The sequence below is a fragment of the Cephus cinctus genome, unplaced genomic scaffold (assembly GCF_000341935.2).
Source record: "Cephus cinctus unplaced genomic scaffold, Ccin1 Ccin1_scaffold1569, whole genome shotgun sequence".
Lineage (NCBI taxonomy): Eukaryota > Metazoa > Arthropoda > Insecta > Hymenoptera > Cephidae > Cephus > Cephus cinctus.
Window position 1 is genome coordinate 40,624 of NW_014333881.1, and position 21,770 is coordinate 62,393.

General features: G+C 40.6%; 1 protein-coding gene across 4 annotated transcripts; it reads right to left on the reverse strand.

The window, feature by feature from the left end:
• Window positions 1–3,726: 3,726 nt before the first annotated feature.
• On the reverse strand, window positions 3,727–21,053 carry LOC107273337 (E3 ubiquitin-protein ligase HERC2). 4 transcript variants are annotated; one of them, XM_015751427.2, is made up of 14 exons: window positions 20,700–21,053; window positions 20,492–20,635; window positions 20,107–20,370; window positions 19,846–20,043; window positions 19,557–19,764; window positions 19,225–19,482; window positions 8,286–19,147; window positions 7,898–8,221; window positions 7,507–7,816; window positions 6,687–7,408; window positions 6,080–6,518; window positions 5,565–5,788; window positions 5,258–5,412; window positions 3,727–5,081 (listed from the first exon to the last, which is right to left on the reverse strand). In XM_015751427.2, exons 3-14 carry the CDS (start codon window positions 20,297–20,299, stop codon window positions 4,848–4,850), a joined length of 14,127 nt encoding a protein of 4,708 aa, XP_015606913.1. In that variant the 5' UTR covers window positions 20,300–20,370; window positions 20,492–20,635; window positions 20,700–21,053; the 3' UTR covers window positions 3,727–4,847. The 4 variants fall into 4 exon arrangements, with proteins under 4 accessions (XP_015606913.1, XP_015606912.1, XP_015606910.1 ...); XM_015751424.2 differs by having other exon boundaries at window positions 4,848–5,081; window positions 19,846–20,046; XM_015751425.2 differs by having other exon boundaries at window positions 4,848–5,081; window positions 19,846–20,046; window positions 20,492–20,648.
• Between the last annotated feature and the right edge of the window lie 717 nt (window positions 21,054–21,770).

A 21,770-nucleotide genomic window follows, 5' to 3' on the forward strand; every position in this document is an offset into this window, starting at 1 on the left:
TATGATTCCTTGTATTTCCATTGTTCCTAGGACCCTAAACTTCTTGATGCACTTCCTCTACGTTATACAGTCAGTACCATATGTGATTGCTCGTATCTCATAGTTTTACTCTTCTTAATATGCATTTAGTATACATGATGCAGTATGTATGCCAAAGCTCGCACCATCTTTACAGTTTCTTTTATGATCTTCGTTGTAAAATATTGAGCGAAGAATACACCAAAGTATACTCTTACGAAAATTTGCATAAAGCATATGTAGGTATATTCTTCTAGAGAGATTGATGCATTTTAAATGTCGATAAAATTTATTGATCATGTGAATTATCATGTATTCTCTATTAACGGAGAGATGATTGAGCGGCAAAACAATTTAATTTAAAAGTTGTATTATCTGCAGGATGTGATATCCCACATGTGTATATATACTTTGTGAATAGCAGTTCATACTGGAAATTCATTGTGTTCATGATATAATATCTTTTGTGATAAAACTAAATATATATCATACCATGAATGTTTATGTATTGTGTGTGAATTCATTAAGCTCATATCGAGCACAAAAAAAGATAAGCAATAAATCTGAATAACCATTAAGTGCCTAAATGGATTACTTTGAAGGATTAAAATAAGTAGTATTATGCTTCTTGTGGCATTGGGAATGAATCGATAAGGAAATTGTTTAACGTTATGATAGGTGTGACAATGCAGTTGGAATGTTTATTCCTGGAAAAAATACGTAGCCAATTATTATACATATGTCAACAGTAATATGATATATGTATGTATAAAAACACAAAGTATCGCCAAGGCTGAGAAAATATTATAACTTTTAATTTGTATTTGTACACGTACGAATTCCGTTCGGTCACTTATATACAGTGGAATCTCGATAAGTCGAACCTCTTTAGGTCGAAAACCTCCATAAGTTGTACATTTTGTTTATTCCCTTCCCTTCAGCTACCAAAACGTCTATTAGTCGAAATAATTTCTACGTAACTCAAAGTCATTTCCAGAACGCACAATTCTAGCAAAGTCCTCTACAACTCGAAGTCAGAGATGGTTAGCCACTATATCTCGAAGCTAATCTGGCGATTTGAATTTTTATTTATTCCAATTCTGCGTGTCGAAATATTGATAAGTCAAAACCTCGATAACTCGAATATTCAAGCTCGTCCCTCGAGATTCGACTTATGGAGGTTCTACCATATAAAAGTAAAACGAAATTTTTATACATAATATATGACTCATATATTCAAGGTGCGATTAAAACGACTGCGCAGTATTTCAATTATATACTATATAACATTGCAGTGATACGCAACTGAAGAAAAAAATCTTTCAGACTTTCACAGCTTTGAAAGCAGTCATAGGATTAGATCGGATATTAAAGTGGAAATTTATAAATAGAATTCAAGTCGCATAATTCGAGTACATAATTATTGTAGTTGTTATTTGGTCAATTGTCAGAATATTTATCTATCTAACTATTAGTCAAAATATAAAAACTAGAATGTCGATATTCGAATTCTTCGAAAAAGTCTACTGCATGCTTTATATAAACCTTATGCATAAATATATCGAAACGCAGACAACAGATAACCGGCATTAATGACAACGCCAGTAACCATGTGTATGCAAGTTTGAAAATCGACAGTACTGACTATTTATTTAATCAGATATCACAAAAAAATAGCAACGCTGTTATAAAAAAGTAGAAAATCTTAGGAGGTAAGTAAAATATTTATTTCAAATCGAGCGATTAAGTTTCATGGCGCAGAATGACGGGTGGGCTATTATTATGAATTCAAAAAATTATCCTAGGTTTTGCTTGAAAAATATAATTCTTTTATGCATTCACGTGTGTATTAAACGTAATATACATATACACATACCAATAATTATATATAGTATACCAAAGTATTCGGTAGAACATATGTATACACATATGGTGTTAAAAAATAAAACAATTTACAAGTCATGTATCGTGACTCTGGTCATGTAAGGGCTTTAAAATAGCTTAAGATTTTCATAACTTTCACGTTAAACTCTTGTCCTAGATGTTCCGACTAGACGTGGCCAGCAGACATACAGCAAATGACTAATGAAAGTCAATGACCTGAAAAGAAAGTACTGTATATTTTCTGTACGTATGTATTGAAATAGGTAATAGATCACAAACATGTCATTCACTGAATAATCAGTACAGTGATTTCATGAAATTTTTCCATATCATTAGATACTTTCTAGAGCAGAAAATTATAAAATAAGTTGAGTACGTACTGTACTGCCAATAATAGTCATGCACGTGTCAATCCCCAGAATTATACTACTCCAATGTATTCGTAGTATATATAATGTTGTATTGCGCGCTGAAAGTCGCTATTGAATTAAACATAAAAAAAGACCAACAGATATATATCTATGAATCGATTATGCCACATTTACATATATTCATATACAAATAACTTACCACAGTAAAAGTATTTTAATGTCAATAATGATATATGGACAGTACAGCATATTGACTGACATTTATTTAATTGAATACTTCAGTAGCAGAAAAGTTTTGTCGATTTTAATACGTCCTTGACGACTCAATATCCTACGAATGTCCAATGAACGTGTATAAAATTATGTAGGTACGTTACTGGGAATAAGTATTATACAAAATTACTAATATGAAATAGTTGTATCACTATTGATGATTGGCACGAATTAAATCCCTATTATAGGTATGAGTGATAAGGACTATATTGTACTACGCCGAAACTGAGCAGAAGTTTACCTGAACAAAGTATATCACCTCGATCACATCGTGTGGTTTGTACATACATATAGCTCTAATTATATACATATACCGCGTTGGTCTAAAAATCAAGGTAAAGACCTTGAAACATTGCAAGACGACCCTGTCAGATCGGGTCGGATATTATTTCTGAAAGTAAAACAAAAAAAGTAAAACTGGTACTTCGAGGTGCGTAGAGAAGCCTTGGGTAGATTCTATAATATGTATGTTTGTGTCAAGGCTCATCATATTCAATGTATGGAGTTACAGTGACGATGAGTGAGTAACATTATTCATCACTGCGAGGATATGAACAAAAATTATTTTCAATATTAAAAACGCATATAAATTAAATAAATTTTGAATGTTGTTCAAAATAATGTTAATGATTGCCGTGCATTATGAGTTATTAATACATCAGATTGTAAGGTCATTGGAACGAATGATTAATTGCCATTGATATCGTAATTATAGTTCATCGCCTAGTGATAGATTACAATAGAGTCGCGTAATTTATCGTTGAACCGTAACAATCTGCTGTGCTGATGTAAACAAAAGCACCGACCAACAGTTTTTCCAATTATTGAAATAGTCCATTTTCCAATATGTAAATTGAGAGTAACAGATAAGATATATGAGTTATTTAATGTCTTTGCGAATAAGAGATTCCGGGTTGCATATGTTTTGGGTTATAAGAGGGAATGTAAATAATAAAAATAGGGACTCGTAGCAATAATAACGACAACACTTACATATATGTATATTTATAGCATTTATATATATATATATATATTTTTGTTCGAAAACGTTCTAGGTGATATAATTAAGAAGGTTCTTAGGGTATAATTCTATTACAAGAGTGAAAATGAAAAGAGGAATATTAGTGTAAAAAATGAAACTGATATTAACAAGAACACATTTGAAAAAGAAAACAATAAATCTTTGCACTAAAAATAACAAAATTTAATCACCGTGAGATAATAAAAGCTTAGTTCTGCTGACGTCATATTAGAGTACACGTTTTTTAAATAAAAAACTATATCACTTGTTGGACGCAAATTGCTTTTCAACAAATACAAGTTCGTAAGTGTCAGTTATATTTATTACATATATTACTTGTCTTGTTCATTCTCATTTTGCCTGATTGCACTGTATCACAAGATTTTCCTTAATGCCTTGATAGCATAACCAAAAATTGAATATGGTTGTACGAAAGAAAAAAAGAAAAATATGGAGATTGGAATTTTCGTATTGCTAAAGCGATATAAAATTCAGGAGATTGGTAAATTGAAGGGAATATTGCAGTAAGAAATTGATAATCTATAGAAATATCTAATAATAATTTAACATGAATTTTAGATAACGATTAAACTATTCAATTAACTAATCATAAGTGGTGGTGTTACCGCAGTCCCGCAGTCTAACAATAATTTTTCAATAATGTTTAACATTAATGTCTGTGTGACTATCATGCAGACTTTTAAATTTTGATCCAAACTAAAGGGAGATTTCAGCACTTGAATCTTATCTGCATTCAAGTAGATTTCAGAGTAACATTAATCGTACCACGTAATTCGAAATACATATCGTGATCAGTACATCAGTATACATTACATTCGAAGAAGAAAATTTTCAATAAACGGAGACAACACGGTAAAAGAAAAGTAACCTACAGTTTTGAATTCGTGCTGCACCGTTATTACACAGTAATTTTCTCTTAACGACATCAATATCAATAGCTAATAATAATTAATAATAGTAATTATTTCCAGTCTAGTACCAAGCGTTTGCAACCTAACGATACAGGAGGCGCCGTTATTTGTGCCATTGAAGAAAAAAAGGATAAGCAAAGTACATATTACAAGTTCGCGTAACATTAATTCACTTTCATAATTGTGTTTGAGAAATTGAAATAAAAGTTCATGGGTTTCCATTAATTGTCATTTCACGAAGGATAAACAGAAAAAATATTACACTTGTTACAGAAAGCTCTTCCACGTCGACTAGATCTCTTCGTGATGCGATCGATGATTTCTGATCTGTGTCAAATGACTTTAAAATTACAGAGACGTATGTTCCTCGCTCGCTAAGCTATCTGTATCCTCGGTGTCTGAATTCGTTGCGGCTTGTACCCTGGCATACTCGTCTGTGTCAATACTCTTGCAAAAGTGTATTGCGTACTTTAACTTTTGACGTAGCACGGGTTTACAAGAGTATCTTGGCATCTTTAGCAGGAAAAAGCACGTGTAACTTTCCGGAAGGAAATGATCCGGAGGATTATATTTGTCCATGACCTGAATGTATAAGAAAATATAATTTGTTCAGTTGATAAAAAAAAAAAATATATAATTCATATCATACAAAATTAGTTGTGTATTTTGAAAAGAAAATGTGTTTGAAAGAGGGTACGGAAAGTCTACCGACCAAAAATAATATTTTGTTGGATGTTTACTACTTTGTTGAATCTCACCTGTAAAACGAAGTCCCTTCCTCGAAAATCAGCAATTGTACGCGGCAAGCGCGTTCTTCCCCATACAAAACGCAAGAACAGAGATCTTTCTTGATTAGAAAATTCTTCCATTACTTCCCAGAACCACTGAATGAGTGGTGCAGTAGCTTCGATCCCTAAAATAATTAATATTATAGTTTGAATGTTTTTCTTGAAAAAAATTTTCTAATACTTTCTCTACCCGAAGTAAAATACAACCTCATCAATAGCTTTCGATAAGAGTTGTACACACAGAATTAATATGTACCAAAAGTTTTTTTTAAGGTACCTTTGTATGTAGCGACGGATTTAAGTAAACTTAGGGGAATATCCGGACTACCGCAGACCATTGTTTCCAGTTCAGCTCCACTAAACAATGCCAAGAGTGGAACAGGTACAACTTTAGAGAGACCTTCACGAACAGCCGCGACTTGAGTATCAAATTCATGGAGCCTGTAGTTCAGAGCTAGTCTGACATATTCGTGTCTATTTTCAGGGGTTATCTTCCGGTATCTATTAGAAAGAAGAATAATTAATGCTCGATTCATCGAACCCATTTCATAACAGATACAATAAGACTGCCTTTTGTACAGTTACACATTATGCTTGCATTTGATAAGGATGCATATGTTGAATTTCAACTTTTCACTTGCAAGATACAGAACGACATAACTTGACACAAAGCAAAATCATTGGTCTTTTCTAGAACATTTGGTTAGAAACAATTAATTTTCAGGCTTCTCGTTAGTTGTGTTTATTTGTGTAACCTAACTGGCAAGCTTCCTGTGAGAGTTGAAAACTCACCGGTTCGACAATGGCACGTCGTGGCCAACTGCAGATGGTGTTGAAAAAGGCATCTCCAAAGTTTGAAAAACCTTCTCATCAGGGTCCATATCCCTGATGCAGAGTAAACCAGGAACATAATCTCTGTCGACTTCGGTTAAATCTGCTGGTGTAAGTGGGATACCAGCTAATTGCTTCCAAACTGGTTCTGCCAGATTCAGGCTTAGTGGACTGCCTGTTCTTATAGCTATTCCCATTAAGATACCTAAGAACTGGAACATGCTATAATGCAGCTGCGACGTCGCCATTGGATTTAACAGGAAACAATCCCTATTCGTGCCATTATCTTCGCGACCATTAGGAGTCGGTATAAATAATGGAAGTGAGCCATTTTGAAGCTCGTCACACATTTCTGCTATACTCTCACTGTAGCCACCACCACAATCATCGACACTTTCACCTGTCAAACGTAATTTAAAGATTAATATCATAGCGATATTATTCCAGCAAGAATAGAAATATTCACTGGACTAATGAATTATGATACAGAATTCTCGTATGAAGCAAATTATTATCATGTATCATCAGATATGAGACACAGTATCATTTAATGAAATAGTATCCGTACCAACAAACTTGACCTTCCAAACTCGATGGGGTAAGAAGAGCACATCTTGAGTAAGAAGTGACATCTTTGAGACCATTTGACCAAAAACTGATTTGATGCCATCAGGACCAGCAAGGCCACCTTTACTTCTAGCTCTCTTCACTTGAATCCTGTTCAGCTCAATAACCGGACCGTGTTGTCTGTCTCTGACCATGGTTGCTTGAACGACCTTACGGAAAGTTGCTTCTTTGATGCTGTAGACCAGCATAGGTGCTAATTTGTTTAGGCCAATATGTCCACTGGTCGGGAACATGGATAAAGATGGGCACAGAAGTTCCGCAAAGTGATGAAGAAGGACAAGTCGGTTGTGGAGGGCAGGGAACGGCAAGTCCTTCACCAGGTCATACTCCATGGGGGTGGTTGCCGGTAATCTACTTTGAGTAGCTTTGGTTGTTGACCATGCCAAGGTGTGTGCACTCCCGCAAGCCACCCTAGTTATCTTTTTTCCTTGCAAGGCATGGACTAATCTCGGTCTGACGAGGGCAGTCGTTGTCCCGTCACCGAGTTGGCCTTCGTCATTGTCACCCCAGGTAAACACCTCTCCCTTATCAGAGCAGGCTACGCAATGCAATGAACCAGTTGCAATTGATATTATTTTCTTTCCTTGCAATTCAGCAACCTTGCGGGGTCTCCGAACGTGATCATCGGTACCGTGACCTAGACGATGATAATCACCTTTGCCCCTGCATTAAAAATCAGAATCGTATCAAGCTTGATCTAATGATGGGCTGTTACTCAAATAGAGAAAATGTTTATACCATAGTTGTTGTTAGTGACCTACCAGGTATACACTGCTCCAGAGCGTGTGAGGGCCACCGAAAATTGACTTCCACATTCGACTTTAATCACCCCAAGACCAGCCAGGGACTCTATCTTCATAGGAACTTTACAACCATCACTTCCACCTCTACCTAGTTTTCCATAGTCGCCGTCTCCCCAACTCCAAACGTTGTCATCATCAGTAACGCAGAGTGTCTGAGCGTCTCCACTGCCACAGGCTACATCCACGACCTTATATCCTTGAAGAGCCACTACCAGCTTCGGTTTCAGTTGATCATCGCTGTCGCCATGTCCCAATCGACCGTATCGTCCTTGTAAAGACATGAGCATATTTGAAATCGGAGTTAAGATTATGGATAGGCGTAATAGCTCGGATAATTCTGACAGCTTACCTTTTCCCCAGGTATACAAGCATCCTGCGCTGGTTATCGCTGCGCTATGAAGTCCTCCACAGGCTATATCGACAATTTCCATTCCAAGCAAAGCTTCGATCAACTTGGGTCTGTCAAAAGAGACCCTATTACCATGTCCAAGCTTCCCATCATCACCCTCGCCCCAAGAGTACACGTGACCTTCAGAACTCAAGGCCAAGCTGTGTTTACCACCAGAATTCACGGCTATTTTCTTGATAAAAACATGCTGAATGGACTCGAGAGGTGTTGGTATCATTACGGAATCAGTACCGCCTATCCCGAGTCTCCCCACAGCTCCGTAGCCTTAAATTTAAGAAATATATAACATTTTTGTTTCAATTTCCATTAAGTAAACTGTTTTACATACCTGTTGCATATACTTTCCCATCAGCGGTGACAGCGAATAACGTCTGTTCACCACCAGCTAGTTGAACTGGCCTCAAGGCTGAGAGACTCTCACAAGGTGATGGTAACTTAACTTTTGCACCTTCCAAACCACCTAATTGACCTCTGTGATTATGACCCCAACCGTAAATAGCTCCAGATCCATCCCAGGAAAGAGTCCAGTCTTCAGGTCTTCTGTTTAGCCAGAGCAGAAGCTGTTCGTCATGTTCCAACTTAAATAGATCATGATTCTCGTGATCTTTAGCATTGGCATCACCGTCTGTTATCATCTCGTTGATCCTTTTGGTGACTTCAATGGAAAACGATTTAGGTAATTGTGTTCTATTGATTAAGGACTTGGCCACTCTGGCAGCTAAACAATATCTTCTGAACCAAGACCACTTATGAATCTCGGAGCAGCATTGCATGACGTCCAATTCAAGGTCACAGGCCAGAGCGACAAGAACTTTGAAGAAGTCGCTATGCATTAGCTGCTTGCCACCTCTAACAGCAGGATCTTCGTACTCATACTGTCTTAGAAGAGCCTGTGGGAGTGAACCAAGTAGTGATGATAGTGCTGCCTCTGGTCGTATTCCAGGACCGCTCAGATAAACCACTTGGAGCTTCCTCAAAGCCCACATTCTTTGCTGAGCTGTCAATATACTCAGTTGACTACATTGAGCAAGAGCTGCTGCTAGCCTCGTTACTATATTCTTGTCGGAATTAATGAGGGAATTATCAAGAAGACATTCCGCTAATGCAATTGCAGGTTGTGACAGAACGGCCCTATCAGAACCGAGCTCATGAGGAGCCAGGGTAGCCAATACAGGATGAACAGTGAATCTCCAGCCCCAGCCATTCACTGAGCCATCCGATGAGAACCTCCATCTGAGTTCATCACCCTGAATTCTGATTTCAGCTGCCCATTCGCTCCACTCTCTGCCAGATTTGAGAGCCACCACTCTACCACTACCATCCATTATTGTCAGAGGATCATGCTTCCTCTCGGTAGAGCATTGTCTGTCGAACTCTACTCTGAGTGCTTCGGCCCCAGGAATTTTAACATGACCCGTCAAAGTTGTATCATCTATGTAAGGATGAGGTGTCTCCTGGACCACAGGTTGTGGCGCATTATTCATGCAATTCGAATTTGCTGCTGTGTCTTCAAGTTCTGTCACACACAGCTCCAAAAGCATGTTACCAATCAGGCGATTAAATTTACCCAAAGATATTAAAATAGATGATATGGTCTCCTTGGCACCGTCACAGACTCTATTCGCCACAGCTAGCTTCAACAGATCAACCAACATTCTAGCATCATCCTCGGTCAAGGTTGACGTGAACTCGTCCAGACCCGGATCATTGGTGACAGCATCTCCAACAACTTGCGCATTTGATGTCAAGGTCGCTGCTATAACGCTCATTGCACTGGTTGACATTTTCGAGGCCCTGGACGATAAACTTGCCGAACTGGACATTGAAGGAAATACAGCCAATGGGCACTCTTCGGATTCTGGAGTTGCTCTTGGACTGTTAACTACGTTGACCACTTCAGTAACATTAGCCGGTGCCTCGCCACCACCCTGAGCTATTTCACCGACATTCTGGTAGACTGTGTGACTTACACTTGACCCCATGGTACCTTCTGGTGGCGTGTCTGGACTCGCAGTTCGGGCACATGATGCCAATGTTGTATGACTCCGCAAAGCGGTTACTATGGCTGTTCTGGCCTGTACTATGTGCAAAGCATTTATCACGTGTTGTAGAGCCTGTTGTTTTGCAACATTGCTTTCTAAAGACAGGATGATATGTGACAGTGATGGTCTAACATTTTTAGATGTGTTGGTAGCGTTGTTATCCGTAGTGTCTATAAATCCTAGAGATGCCTGACCAAGAGGATCCTTAGCTGTTGGGAAGGTCACTGGCTCCTGATTGCTGAAAGCTGGCTGATCGATCAGTACCCAGGCCACACTATGGCTGGAGCCACAGGCAACCCTGTTAACTTTGGCATCCTCCAAACCATGTACCAATGACGGTTTTCGATTAACTATGGTAGTGCCATTACCTTGCTGACCATGATCGTTATCGCCCCACGCATAGACCTCGCCAGCATCCGTAACTGCTAGACAGTGTAATGCACCAACTGCGACGTGAACAACTTTTTTACCACGAAGACCTTCAATAACAGTAGGTCGTCGTACGTGATGGTCATTGCCGTGGCCCAGTCGAAAATAATCACCTTTCCCCCACGTCCAGACTTCACCGTATTTGGTCAAGGCCAATGAAAACTGCGCACCACATTCAACCTGGACGACACCAAGTCCATTTAATCGATCAACCAACAGCGGTGTGTAGCAGCCGTCACTTCCACCACGTCCCAGTTTGCCAAAGTCACCATCGCCCCATGAATAAACAGAACCATCTTCGGTTAAAGCCATTGTCTGCGCGTCTCTGCTGCCGCAAGCTATCTGAATCACTCTTTGACCCACCAGAGCCTCCACCAGCTTTGGCCGAAGCTGGGAGTTCGTATCGCCATGGCCTAATCTGCCGTATTCGCCTAAACCCCAGGTGTACAGTTCACCGTTGCTGGCAATAGCTGCCGAGTGACCTGAGCCACAGGCGATATCTCTGATCCGTTTAGATTTGAGGGCCTCTATAAGTCGTGGTTTATCCAAGGAAATTCGGTTGCCATGACCAAGCTTGCCATCCTCACCTTCACCCCAAGAGAAGACCTTACCGTCCAAGGTCAAGGCCAAAGCATGCTTGCCACCAGAGTGCACTGCAACTTTCTTGATCACGTATTGACTTAGGAATGGGATCGGCCGTGGCTCATAGACGTTGTTATTGTCGCCCAAGCCCAATCTGCCGTTGGTACCTTCTCCGCAGGCATAAAGCTTGCCTTCCTGGCTGACGATGAAGAGAGTCTTACTACCACCGGCTATGTGAACGGGTTTCAGTTGCGACAAAACTTCACTGTAGATTGGTAACTTGATCTTGGATCCTTTGAGGCCACCTAGTTGATCCTTATCGTTCAGGCCCCAAACGTAGACGGCTGAATGTTGAAGTGCATCGCCACTGTGCTGTGTTGCCATCTGTTCTTGGACAACTTCCCAATCCGAAGCTAAGAAGGACACTGAGGTCGCCAACTGATTCTCGTACAACTTCTTCCGACCGACTATGTGCAGACCATGAATCTTACAATCTATTCCACCATTTCGACATTGTTTAATGGAAATTTCGATACAAGGATAATACTCCTTAACGTCCTGAAGTAAAACCACTGTAGTGTCAGTATTTCTTATGGTTACAGTTGTCAAATCAAGAACATTACTGAATGATTCGCCAGCACTGACAACTATTAATGACGGCATGTAACTGCTATCTTGAGGATTAATAGTCAATTTCAAAGAATGTATCAGGATACCAGGTAACATCTCCAACCTGATCCAGTGTTTCCCTTGTGTACCGCAACTTTGCCAGTACTTTCCTGAACCGTCTACCAATCGTGTTGCCCAGTTATCTCTTGACGAAACAGTTAAAGTCCTGATACATCTGGACCAATCCTCAATTAAAGATGGTTCTGTAAGATCCTGCCTGTGGTATCTTCCTGGTTTACCAGCATAGACAGCCGCCGAACCTGGCTCTGCGATTCTGTTGAATCCATGTCGATGCGACCTCTTAGTATAGAAGCAATTCTCACAAAGGTTGTAGTTTTCGCAAGCTTTGCACTTAAATCTAGGTCCCGAAATTGGCGATAAATGGCAGGAGTTGCATGAAACCGCGTGATGACAGGACGGAACTCTTTCCATTTCAGCCGTACATCCAGTCCAACTTCTTTGTTGAGGAAAATCCACGCAAATATCCTTGCCGTTGTTGATTATTGCAGTCACAACACCAATACTATGATGATTCACCGAACCCCACTTGTACTTTGGTACCGAAACTGAAGGTTTGACTCTGACCTTGTCACCAACTTTCAGAGCTGGTGGTCCTGGTAAGGAAGGAGGATGACCAAGTAATTCTATGTGAATAAAACGGACCCAATAGGTACCACCTTTGTGTTGCCACGCGACCTGAACATTAAGGTCATGCAGTCCTTCTGGATCGATTTTGACCACTTGGCCGACATCACCGTATGTAACTTCCTCATAAGTTTTGCAGCATCTGACTAACATACCAGCCGTGACGTTGTCACGGACATAGATAGCATATTCGTCGACAGACAAAAAGTCTGATCTCTTCATGTAAGTAGGTGCTGGAACTGATCCAGCTTCATGAGTTGAGGAAGTATCATCCATGTCTTCACTGGTGGAGCCTTCGGAGTCTGATAAACCATCTAAGCTTGATAATGTCTCAGTATCACTGAAGGCTGCGTCAGGATTTTCCAATAACCAACCAACAACTGTTTCTGGTGTAATATTAGCTTCGGCGATACCCAAACTTTTGATAGCGAATTCGACATTTTTCTTTTGAAAACCCATCTCGATCAACTGGGTAACCAATGGTGTAGTTGCTGGTGCAATGGCACCTTTGCGTGTGCTGCTTCTGCAGTGTCGCTGTTGACTAGAGGTTAACGAGACTAGAGAACAATCTGAGGTTGGAGTAGCGGGTTCTGAGGATAATCCAGTTCGAATTGGTGTATGTCTCAATTCCGAAGCTAGATACTGCGATACAGCCAAGGCTGCTGTTTCAAGTTCTTCTCTATTAAAAATTGGTTTGAGTGGTTGAGGCTTGGTAGCTCGAATTAGCATTTCCTGAAGAAGAGTTGTGCGGTCATCATCATTCTCAGTCGTCATGCACTTCAGAACACGGCGCAGCTTCGTTTGATGATCTAATAAGGTTTTACCAGCATTTAAAGCAGCCAGTTGTTGCTGCTGCATACGTAAAATAGAAGCATTCACAACTCCAGCTATAACCGGCATTCCACCAGGTCGTTTGTCCATGCCACAGTGTCCTTGAAGTAAATTAGCCCAAGTTGATAATAAAGGTTCGGTTAAGACCATTCTGTCTAAATTAAACTTTTCGCTTATATTTTTTAAGGACGTCAACGATATTTTCTTCGGTACTTTACTCTCGTGCATCTGTACTACAAGCTTACAGTGTTGTGTTATCCTGCAGATTGTCGCGAGCTGACCTTCAACTTCGATTTGGCCTCCGATCCTAGGTTTGTTATCAAGACCACCAACAACGATTAGTGCCGCCATGACGGTTTGTTGAATTACCAAGCTGTTCTCTCCTCCATTTTCATTCATTTGTATATGGAATAGGGGGCCATCACTTAGGAGATCAGATGCAAGAGCCAGTTTACTAGTCAAAAACGTGTTCAAGGCTGCATTCCAACCAGGCAAAGAGTGCAAAGTCCTTATTAAAGCGATAAGTTCTTCAGCCAAAGTTGAGCTATGTGTCGCTGTGAGGGATACTCGACATTTGTTAATGTAGAGATCAGTATTGGCACCCGCTTCACACATCAAAGCAATGCGACCCAGAAGTTTAAAAATCTTGTCAAGAAATGGAGTCATCTCCGGACTTTCCACAGGCCAGGAAGGTAGGACTGTGGAGAGTAATCTAATGGCCATGATCTGCTTTTGTAAATTAGGATTGTTTTCTTCAGCAATCATTCCTAGAAGAAGATCAATCCAGGCTGGAGTACTCAAAGCTCGACAGAGTACAGGGGAATTAGCTATGGATCTAAGTAGTCCTAAAGTTGCCCAAGTTTCATGGTGATCTCTGGCCAGTTGTGTCTGGCTGCTGAAGTCAGTCTGGTTCGCAGTGGAGATGATACCTTTGAGAACGGAAGCTAGAACTTTAATGGCTGAGGGTTGAACAGAGTCAGCATCGAGTCCGCAAGAGAGCAGAATAATTTTCAGTAATGTTGTGGATGCGTTCTTCAGGTATGTGGTAGGATGTGTCTCCCTATAGATGTCCTTGTCACTCTTGTTCGTATCTACCGGTGACTCACTGTCAGAGTCGCTGTCAGGTGGAGTTGGCGGTTCGGCTAACTTCAGATCGTACTTTCCTTCCTTCCCCATTCGATAAGAATTGGTGTTACCATTATCCCACTGAACTCTGATCCAACCATCCTCGCCAAGCTCACCGACTACACGACCTTCGCCGGGAGGAGCGCCATCCTGATCACCCCACTTCCAATCAATACCACGCACTACCCTAGTTCCAATCTTCATCAGAGCTGCTAGTTCCATTCCTGTTAGTTGGACTATAGGTGTCTTCGCCTTTTGAATCACGTCTTCGTAGATAGCTATACTTTCTTTAGATCTCGGTGGTTGACTTGGTGCGGATGGTCCAATTTGTCTAAGCAAAGTCAGGACACTAGAGAGTAAACCAGAGTTAATTAAGAGACCAATCTCATTAGCACGTTGGTGGTTCGTTAACATACCAAGGATAGTTAGTAAAAATCTGGCCCTAGGTAGTTTTCTAAGCCAAGTATAAGTGCCTTGATTTAAACTGCTTTTACCACTAGCCTTGGGTTTATTAGGTAACTCAGCTTGAATGACATGAGCTCGTAAAGCCTGAACAGCCCAGGCTGTCACTTTAGCCTCTGCTAAGATAATTTTTGATTTCTGATAAGGTGTCACTAGCTGAACATTACTGAGGCAGTGTGTGATGTCCTTGCTTAACGTTTTGTTTTCATGAGTTAATCCTAGCCAACCATTGAGTAGACAATATTTTACGGAAGTTATCAAGTAGTCCTTCTTTAAAAGATCCTGAACCATGATGATACCTTGCTCTCGCATTTTTACTCTCTGAACTTGACAGTATATGGCTCGACGAATCGTCTCGATATCAGCACCATCTTCAGCAATCGTGAAATTTATAATACTCGCAGTGAGATCGTTAGAGTCTATAAGAAGTGGTCTGCATTTGATCTTCTCTGCTAATTGCATTATAGCATTGGTGACATTAGTAACATCTTCCAGTTTAGGCGCCATGGTTCCATTTGGAGTATCTTTTGGTGTTGTGTCCTCATCTGATTTGTTCTTGGCTTCTGCACTTTGAATGGAAGCATTGACTATGTCTTCTGGTTTGGCCGGTGAATCTTTATTCTTGCGTAAATCGACTATCACAGCTTGCGCCGCTTTTTTTAGCCTTGGAACCGTATGTAACAACTTTAAATTTTTAAGACCTTTCACCTCGTAGCTTGTTGCTGGTCTAACCTCATAAAGTAGGAATCGACATTTCTCTTGAGCAGGGGCGCACACCTCCTTGTAGCTTCTATTTTGTTGTTGTCTAGTCTTTATCAAATTCCACTTTGTCTGATGAATAGCTTTGATCATATCTGCCAGAGGTTTGGTGAGTTTCACATTACCTTCAGTAAGTTCTTTGTCCACCAAAGCGATAGTTTGGTAACCCAGTGCAAGGTGCTTGATAATAACAGCCATGAGTAGTCGACCAATTTCTTCTAACGGATGATCTCCACAAAAATCGACATGAGACAAAAGATTATTAGCTTTAACGTACCTATCAACGATAGCCAAGAAGGTTTGAACGTAAGTATCATTCTTATGAGTCTCAGCAAGTGCCTGAATGAATGCTGTGACCCTATCTTGAGTCAGCTTGTGAACTTCGTCCTTTGTACAAATTGGCAGAGGAGCCTCTGTCGGCGAATTTGCAGCTGTAGAGTTATTGCTTCTTGCTTCACCCTTCTCTTCTTCGAATGGGTTTGGTGGTTGGAGTACTTGGAGCCCACCGCGTAGGAAATTCGCATTCAGCCACGTACCAGCTTCGTCTTCTGCAGGTTGAAGGGGTAAACTTTGTCTCAATCTGCATGCATGTAAACCCAAAAGAAAACTCAGGGCACGTTCCATATCAAGCAATGATAAACAAACATCAGCTACTTCAATTGTAAATTGTGTGCTTTCTTGTTCAGGTTGACAATAATGGCCCACAAAGCAGGAGTCCATCATACCCTGATTAAGATGTGATTGAGGTCCGTTGATCAAGGACGAAATGGCGTCCCTGCCCGTAATCCTTTGTAAAGTTTCAAGAGCGGAAGATGTATTGGTTGCACCCTCGTATCTGAAGTCTTGGACGTCATAAACATTATTGTTGATCACGATCCAAAGACCGCCATCGCGATTGTGATTCTCAAGATCGGCCCACCTAATCAGACTGGGTTCATCCTGAACAGGCATTTTGTTGGCGTGCTGAGGAGCAATAATACCTGGCCAAGATAAGTCGTCAGCATCCTCTTTCTCCACGGTCGGTGCAAGTCTATTGAATTGGTCTAGGGTATCCAACACTGGTGTGAACATTTCCATCCAGTTCATATTTAGCAATAACATAGGGTAGTCTACTTGGAGTAAGATTAAGCACACTACCAATTCAGGTAGGAGAATGTTGATGATATCTCCTTTAAGAACTGATGCGACTAAAGCAAAGTTTTTGTCGCTGCCACTAGCTATCTCACTTGCAATTGGTAGGATTTCAGTTACATGGTTGCATATTTGACAAATATATTTCTTTAGGAGGGACTCAGCCCCCAGCATCTCCTGATCTTGTTGAGGTTCATTGGTACTAGACTTATTTATACAATGGTAGATTTGAGCGACTAAGAGGCGCTGAAACCTAAGTAGCAAACTCAGACTTGGCGAATCGTCCACCTTTTGCGAATCTTCATGCCGAGTAATATGGTGCAGACTCTGAAATCTTGACTGGGTAACGCAAGATCCATTTCTGATCAATTGTTTGATAAGTTGCAGAAGTGGTATAGTGACATTGTGCTTCTCAGAATTAAATTCTTTGGCCTGCTTGACCTCGCCAGCCTTCATAGTATTAGATGGTACTTGAAGCTCACGTTCATCAGACAGATCTGTAATTTCAGTGTTGATAGCTACCTTCAGAGCCAACTCCAAACCTACGTCGGCCATCAGACTTGAAACCAAGAGATCAGCCATGAACTGTTGACCTTTGTTGGTATTAGATTGGTCCATGCTGTTGGAATTCGGTAGGAGTCCTGAGAGAGTTTTGGCTCGTTCGTTTGCTGTGGGTAACAGAACACTCCAACCAGTCTGGAGAACAGCCTGGGCCGCTTCCTGCATGGTGGCCAGGATCCCAGCTCCACTGGCCAGAGCAACACAGCGTTGCTTCAGAGAGTTTAATAATGTTGAAGAACCGAGTCCGACCGATTTATTTTCAATATTATGTGTAATCATAGCGTGAAGTTGAAGTCGAAGAAGGTTTAATGTTGCAACTGCCAGACATTCGCGATCTTGAGTAGGTGGTCGTGTTCCTGGTAGTTCCTCACAAGACTTGGCTAGTAGCATATCCAGAAGTTTAAAGGTATCTTCACAAATATCAATCACGAAGGCTGCTCTGATTGGTACATAGCAGGTGGAACGCATGGACCAGGCGAAGCTCTGAGATGCACCACACACTAAGCCAACGACACCCTTACCCGTAAGAGCTGGGCACAAGGTCGGTTTGGTCACTGTTGATTCTAACGATGAATCGATTCGGCCATAATCATTTCTTCCCCATCCATAGACCAGTTGATCTTCGGTCAATGCTAATACGTGCATATTTCCTGCTGATAAATCAATCACTTTTTTGCCTTTGAGGGCCTCCACAATCTTGGGATATCTAACATGCTCTTCGTTGCCATGGCCTAAGCGATAAGAATCACCTTTGCCCCAAGTATACACCTCACCGTAGGCCGTAAGCGCTGCTGAGAATTGCCCACCGCAGTAGACTTTAACAACATTAATATCAAGAAGCTTGTCTACAATCTTGGGTATTTTCGAACCATCCGCACCTCCTCGGCCTAATTTTCCGTAATCACCATCACCCCAAGAAAAGACGATGCCAGACGCTGTTACACAAAGAGTTTGCGAGTCTCCACTTCCGCAGGCGACATGAACAACTTTGTGTCCATTCAGAGCCGATACCAAGGTCGGCACAGTAACATCATCACAGTTTCCATGACCTAATCTTCCATAGTTTCCGCGGCCCCAGGTATATAAGTCACCATTGACTGTGAGTGCAGCAGAATACGTACTACCGCATACAATAAAGTTTACATTTTTATCCGATAAAGCCTCAATGATTTTAGGGTCATCATAGGACGTGTTGTCCCCATGACCAAGTCTGCCGCCATCACCATTACCCCATGAGTAGACCAGGTTATCTTGAGTTAAAGCCAAGTAGTGTTTTCCATCAGGATGAGAAGCGATCATTGTCACGGGTTTTGACGAAAATCCGTGAACACGTTGCGGATACTGAGCCTCAGAGCCATAATACATCATGAAAATCTTGCCGTTCAAAGACAAAATCATTAACGCTTTTTCTGTGCAACACAGTTGCTTTACGCCAAGTTCAGTTATTGCCTCACAATGAAGTGGAGATTTTCCGTTTCCTAGTTTTATGCCACCCCAAGCGAGGACCTCTTGATACATCTGAGCATGGTTTTTGTTGAAGCCTCCCGCCACATGAGGTGGCAGAAGTGGTGTAGCTAGTCGGCTAAGGTGACACATAATCACAACGGCCGCTTTTCTCAGGTCGACGGCTACCGCATCATCTTCTGGAAGTCTCAAATATTTCAATAGAACCTCGCAAGGCCCCGGCAATAAGTTCTTCTCGGATTGTCTTGATTTAGATACTGTAATTGACTCGAGTCTACGTAGCAATGGTATTAACGGTGCAGAACTACCCGGTGGCATTACACGGTTGTCCTGATTCTTAGCCTTACCACCGAGGTGCAGGAGCAGGATCACGGAATCTAGAAGACTTGACAAGGTTCCTCTTTGAGTTGCTAGTTCCAGTAGTAAACATAGGGCTGTGTGCTGATCTGCCACTGGAACTGGACACCATGATCTTCCTGTGACCACATCCCTAGAAATGAAATATTATTACGTATAAATAAGTACGCATAAAAGTTCTAAAATATAGGTGTTGACCAGAATACTTACCCGGTGACAACTTGTCGTAAAAATTTAGCTGATCTTTCGACAACGTCTAGCCAGACTCTGGAGACGTTAGTTTCGTCGAACAGTGTTGCTTCCGGTAGAGATTGAAGAGCTTCTAAGGATTCGGTGAGTAGTTCAGTACAGAGATCAGCATCCTCCCCGGAACGCCAGGCTCGTCGTAGAAATGCAAATGAAAAGTTAAGGGCTGCTCTAGAACCTACTCTAGCTAGATCGACTGTAGCTTTTTCACTTGGTTTCACGCTGAAATGATAAATGAGATTTATCATTAAATCATTCGTTAATTATAGACGTGTAATAATTCAAATTTAACAAACATTTTTGGAGTTTTCACTGCTGTTTTTTGTGGAGTTATCTCTTTTGTCTCTTGTGGCTTGTGACGCGACAAAGCTGTGAAATATCTCCTTGCTACTACAATGCGTTGTTTTAATCTTGTTGCAGAGAGAGTACTGTTGGCTACTTCGTGACAGAGTTTTCTTTGTTCTTTTATCAAGGATTCAATACAACTTGTTAGGTCCTCCTCAGCTGGAAGATTTGTAAGGTTCGTTAACAATTATTTAACTGGGTTGTCTTATTTAATTTAATTATAAGTTTTTTTTAACATACAAGGCTGTGGTGCCCACAGCCAGGAATCTATTGTTGTTTGTGCAGGCACAATTTTTTCGACAAGTAATGTTATTCTTGCAGCTTCCTCTGTATCTAACTTTTGGCATGGTCCACAATTACAGCCACTTTGCGGTCCACAGATACCATCGCAACATAGACAAGATAACACTCTTAAATTGCAATAGTAATGTCCGCTATCTCCTATGGGATAGATATATCTTAAATGCTGAAGATTAAACGAAAAACAAGCTTTGTGACTACCTTTCCTTGCAATCACTCCTGCTGAATTAACCAAGCCATCACTGAAAGGTCCCACTATCTCTCCATCTCGTACCATCTCATTCCACAAGTCGGCAAGACCATCCCGACATAGGAAACGTTGTAAATCCATCTTCAGCCATTTTGTATCAAGACGTAACTCTGGTCTTACAGTAATATTTAGGTGGCCACTCATGTTTATTATTTATTGGGGCCCTAAATGGTTGGTCCGTGTTTTGGTCCAGGAGTACTAGATGGTACTGATGTCTATATATAAAAAACTTTCTCAGTCTCATATGCTAAGTGTTATAAACAATTCTAAATTGTAAGATCTCGAATTTTAATTGAGTTAAAAATAATCAGGGTTGAATAAACTTATATTTCCTACCGAATACTGATCCTGTATTAGGACCTCTCTTAAAAGAATCCTTACTAAGGTACCATAAGAAGACAGTACAACATTTTCTACATGGTGCACCTGTTTGAAGAGGTTATGAAATGCAGTTGGCGTGACAGTTCAAGAGTTCATATTCTGTAATTAATTACTTTTAATTACACTATGCAAACAGAATGTCGTGTCAATTAATAATTCTTACTCGCATTGCCATTTTTGTTTGATGACAGACCGAATGACAGCCATCGGTCTGAAGAGACCCGATTACTAAACTGATGCGCCTAAGGCTGCCCAGTATGATGGTCGAAGTTCTAATTTGTTATTTCTACAATATTTTACATGGTTTTACTGATCGATTATTAAGGGCGTTTATTTAGTTAGCGCTGAATTTGTTCTCTTATTTAAGCAGCCCGAAACGTTTGCGTATTGATTCCGAAAAGTAAATATTTACGGTCATCCAGCAGACAGTTTTGTTAGGAACCAATCAGATATTTATCAGAGATGAGTGGGGAGATGCACAACCAGAGATGAGTGGGGAGATGCACAACGCTCCGGTTTTAGGCGATACCAAAATCATGGCGTTAAATCGATCGTTCCAGCCGATATTGCAGTCAGCGAAATGAATGGATTGCTCGGTGGTGGGGAAGAAGTTGCCGCCCCTCACAAACCGTTCTTGACAATTGTATGGACGTAATGCGCAAACAAATGTGTATATTCAAATAAATTTCAAAGTTATAAAAAATGCATAGAAATATTGGTTTTCACTCTTTACCTCTTATCATGCCGAAAATGAACATTAAAAAATGAATGGCGAAATTCGTTGGTAAATGAAACGACCGAGAACAGTTTAAAGAGAAATTTTGAAATATCATAGATAAATATCTACATATAGAAACATTAATTTAGAATTAAAGGAACATCGTGGCTGAGTCAATAACCTGTCAAGATATACCGCTGCTGGTTACGGATTCGATCCCCCATGAAGAACTCTTTTTTCATCTTCTTTTTTTTTATTTTACTATAAAAACTGTTCAAGGTTCCTCTCTTTTAACCTTTCTAGGTTGCCCAAACTTTATTTTAAGTTTATATATATTTTTTTTAATTTTATCTATGACAGAATCGACTAATATTTTAAACGCCCGCTCGTGCCGCGCGACCGGCGACTTGAGCGATTGCGGATCCTCTCTCGCTGAGGGGTCTGCTATTGCTGTTACTGCTGCCGCTGGTTCTTATAATCTTATAAATACTTTTTTATTTGCAATCTTCAGTTGCA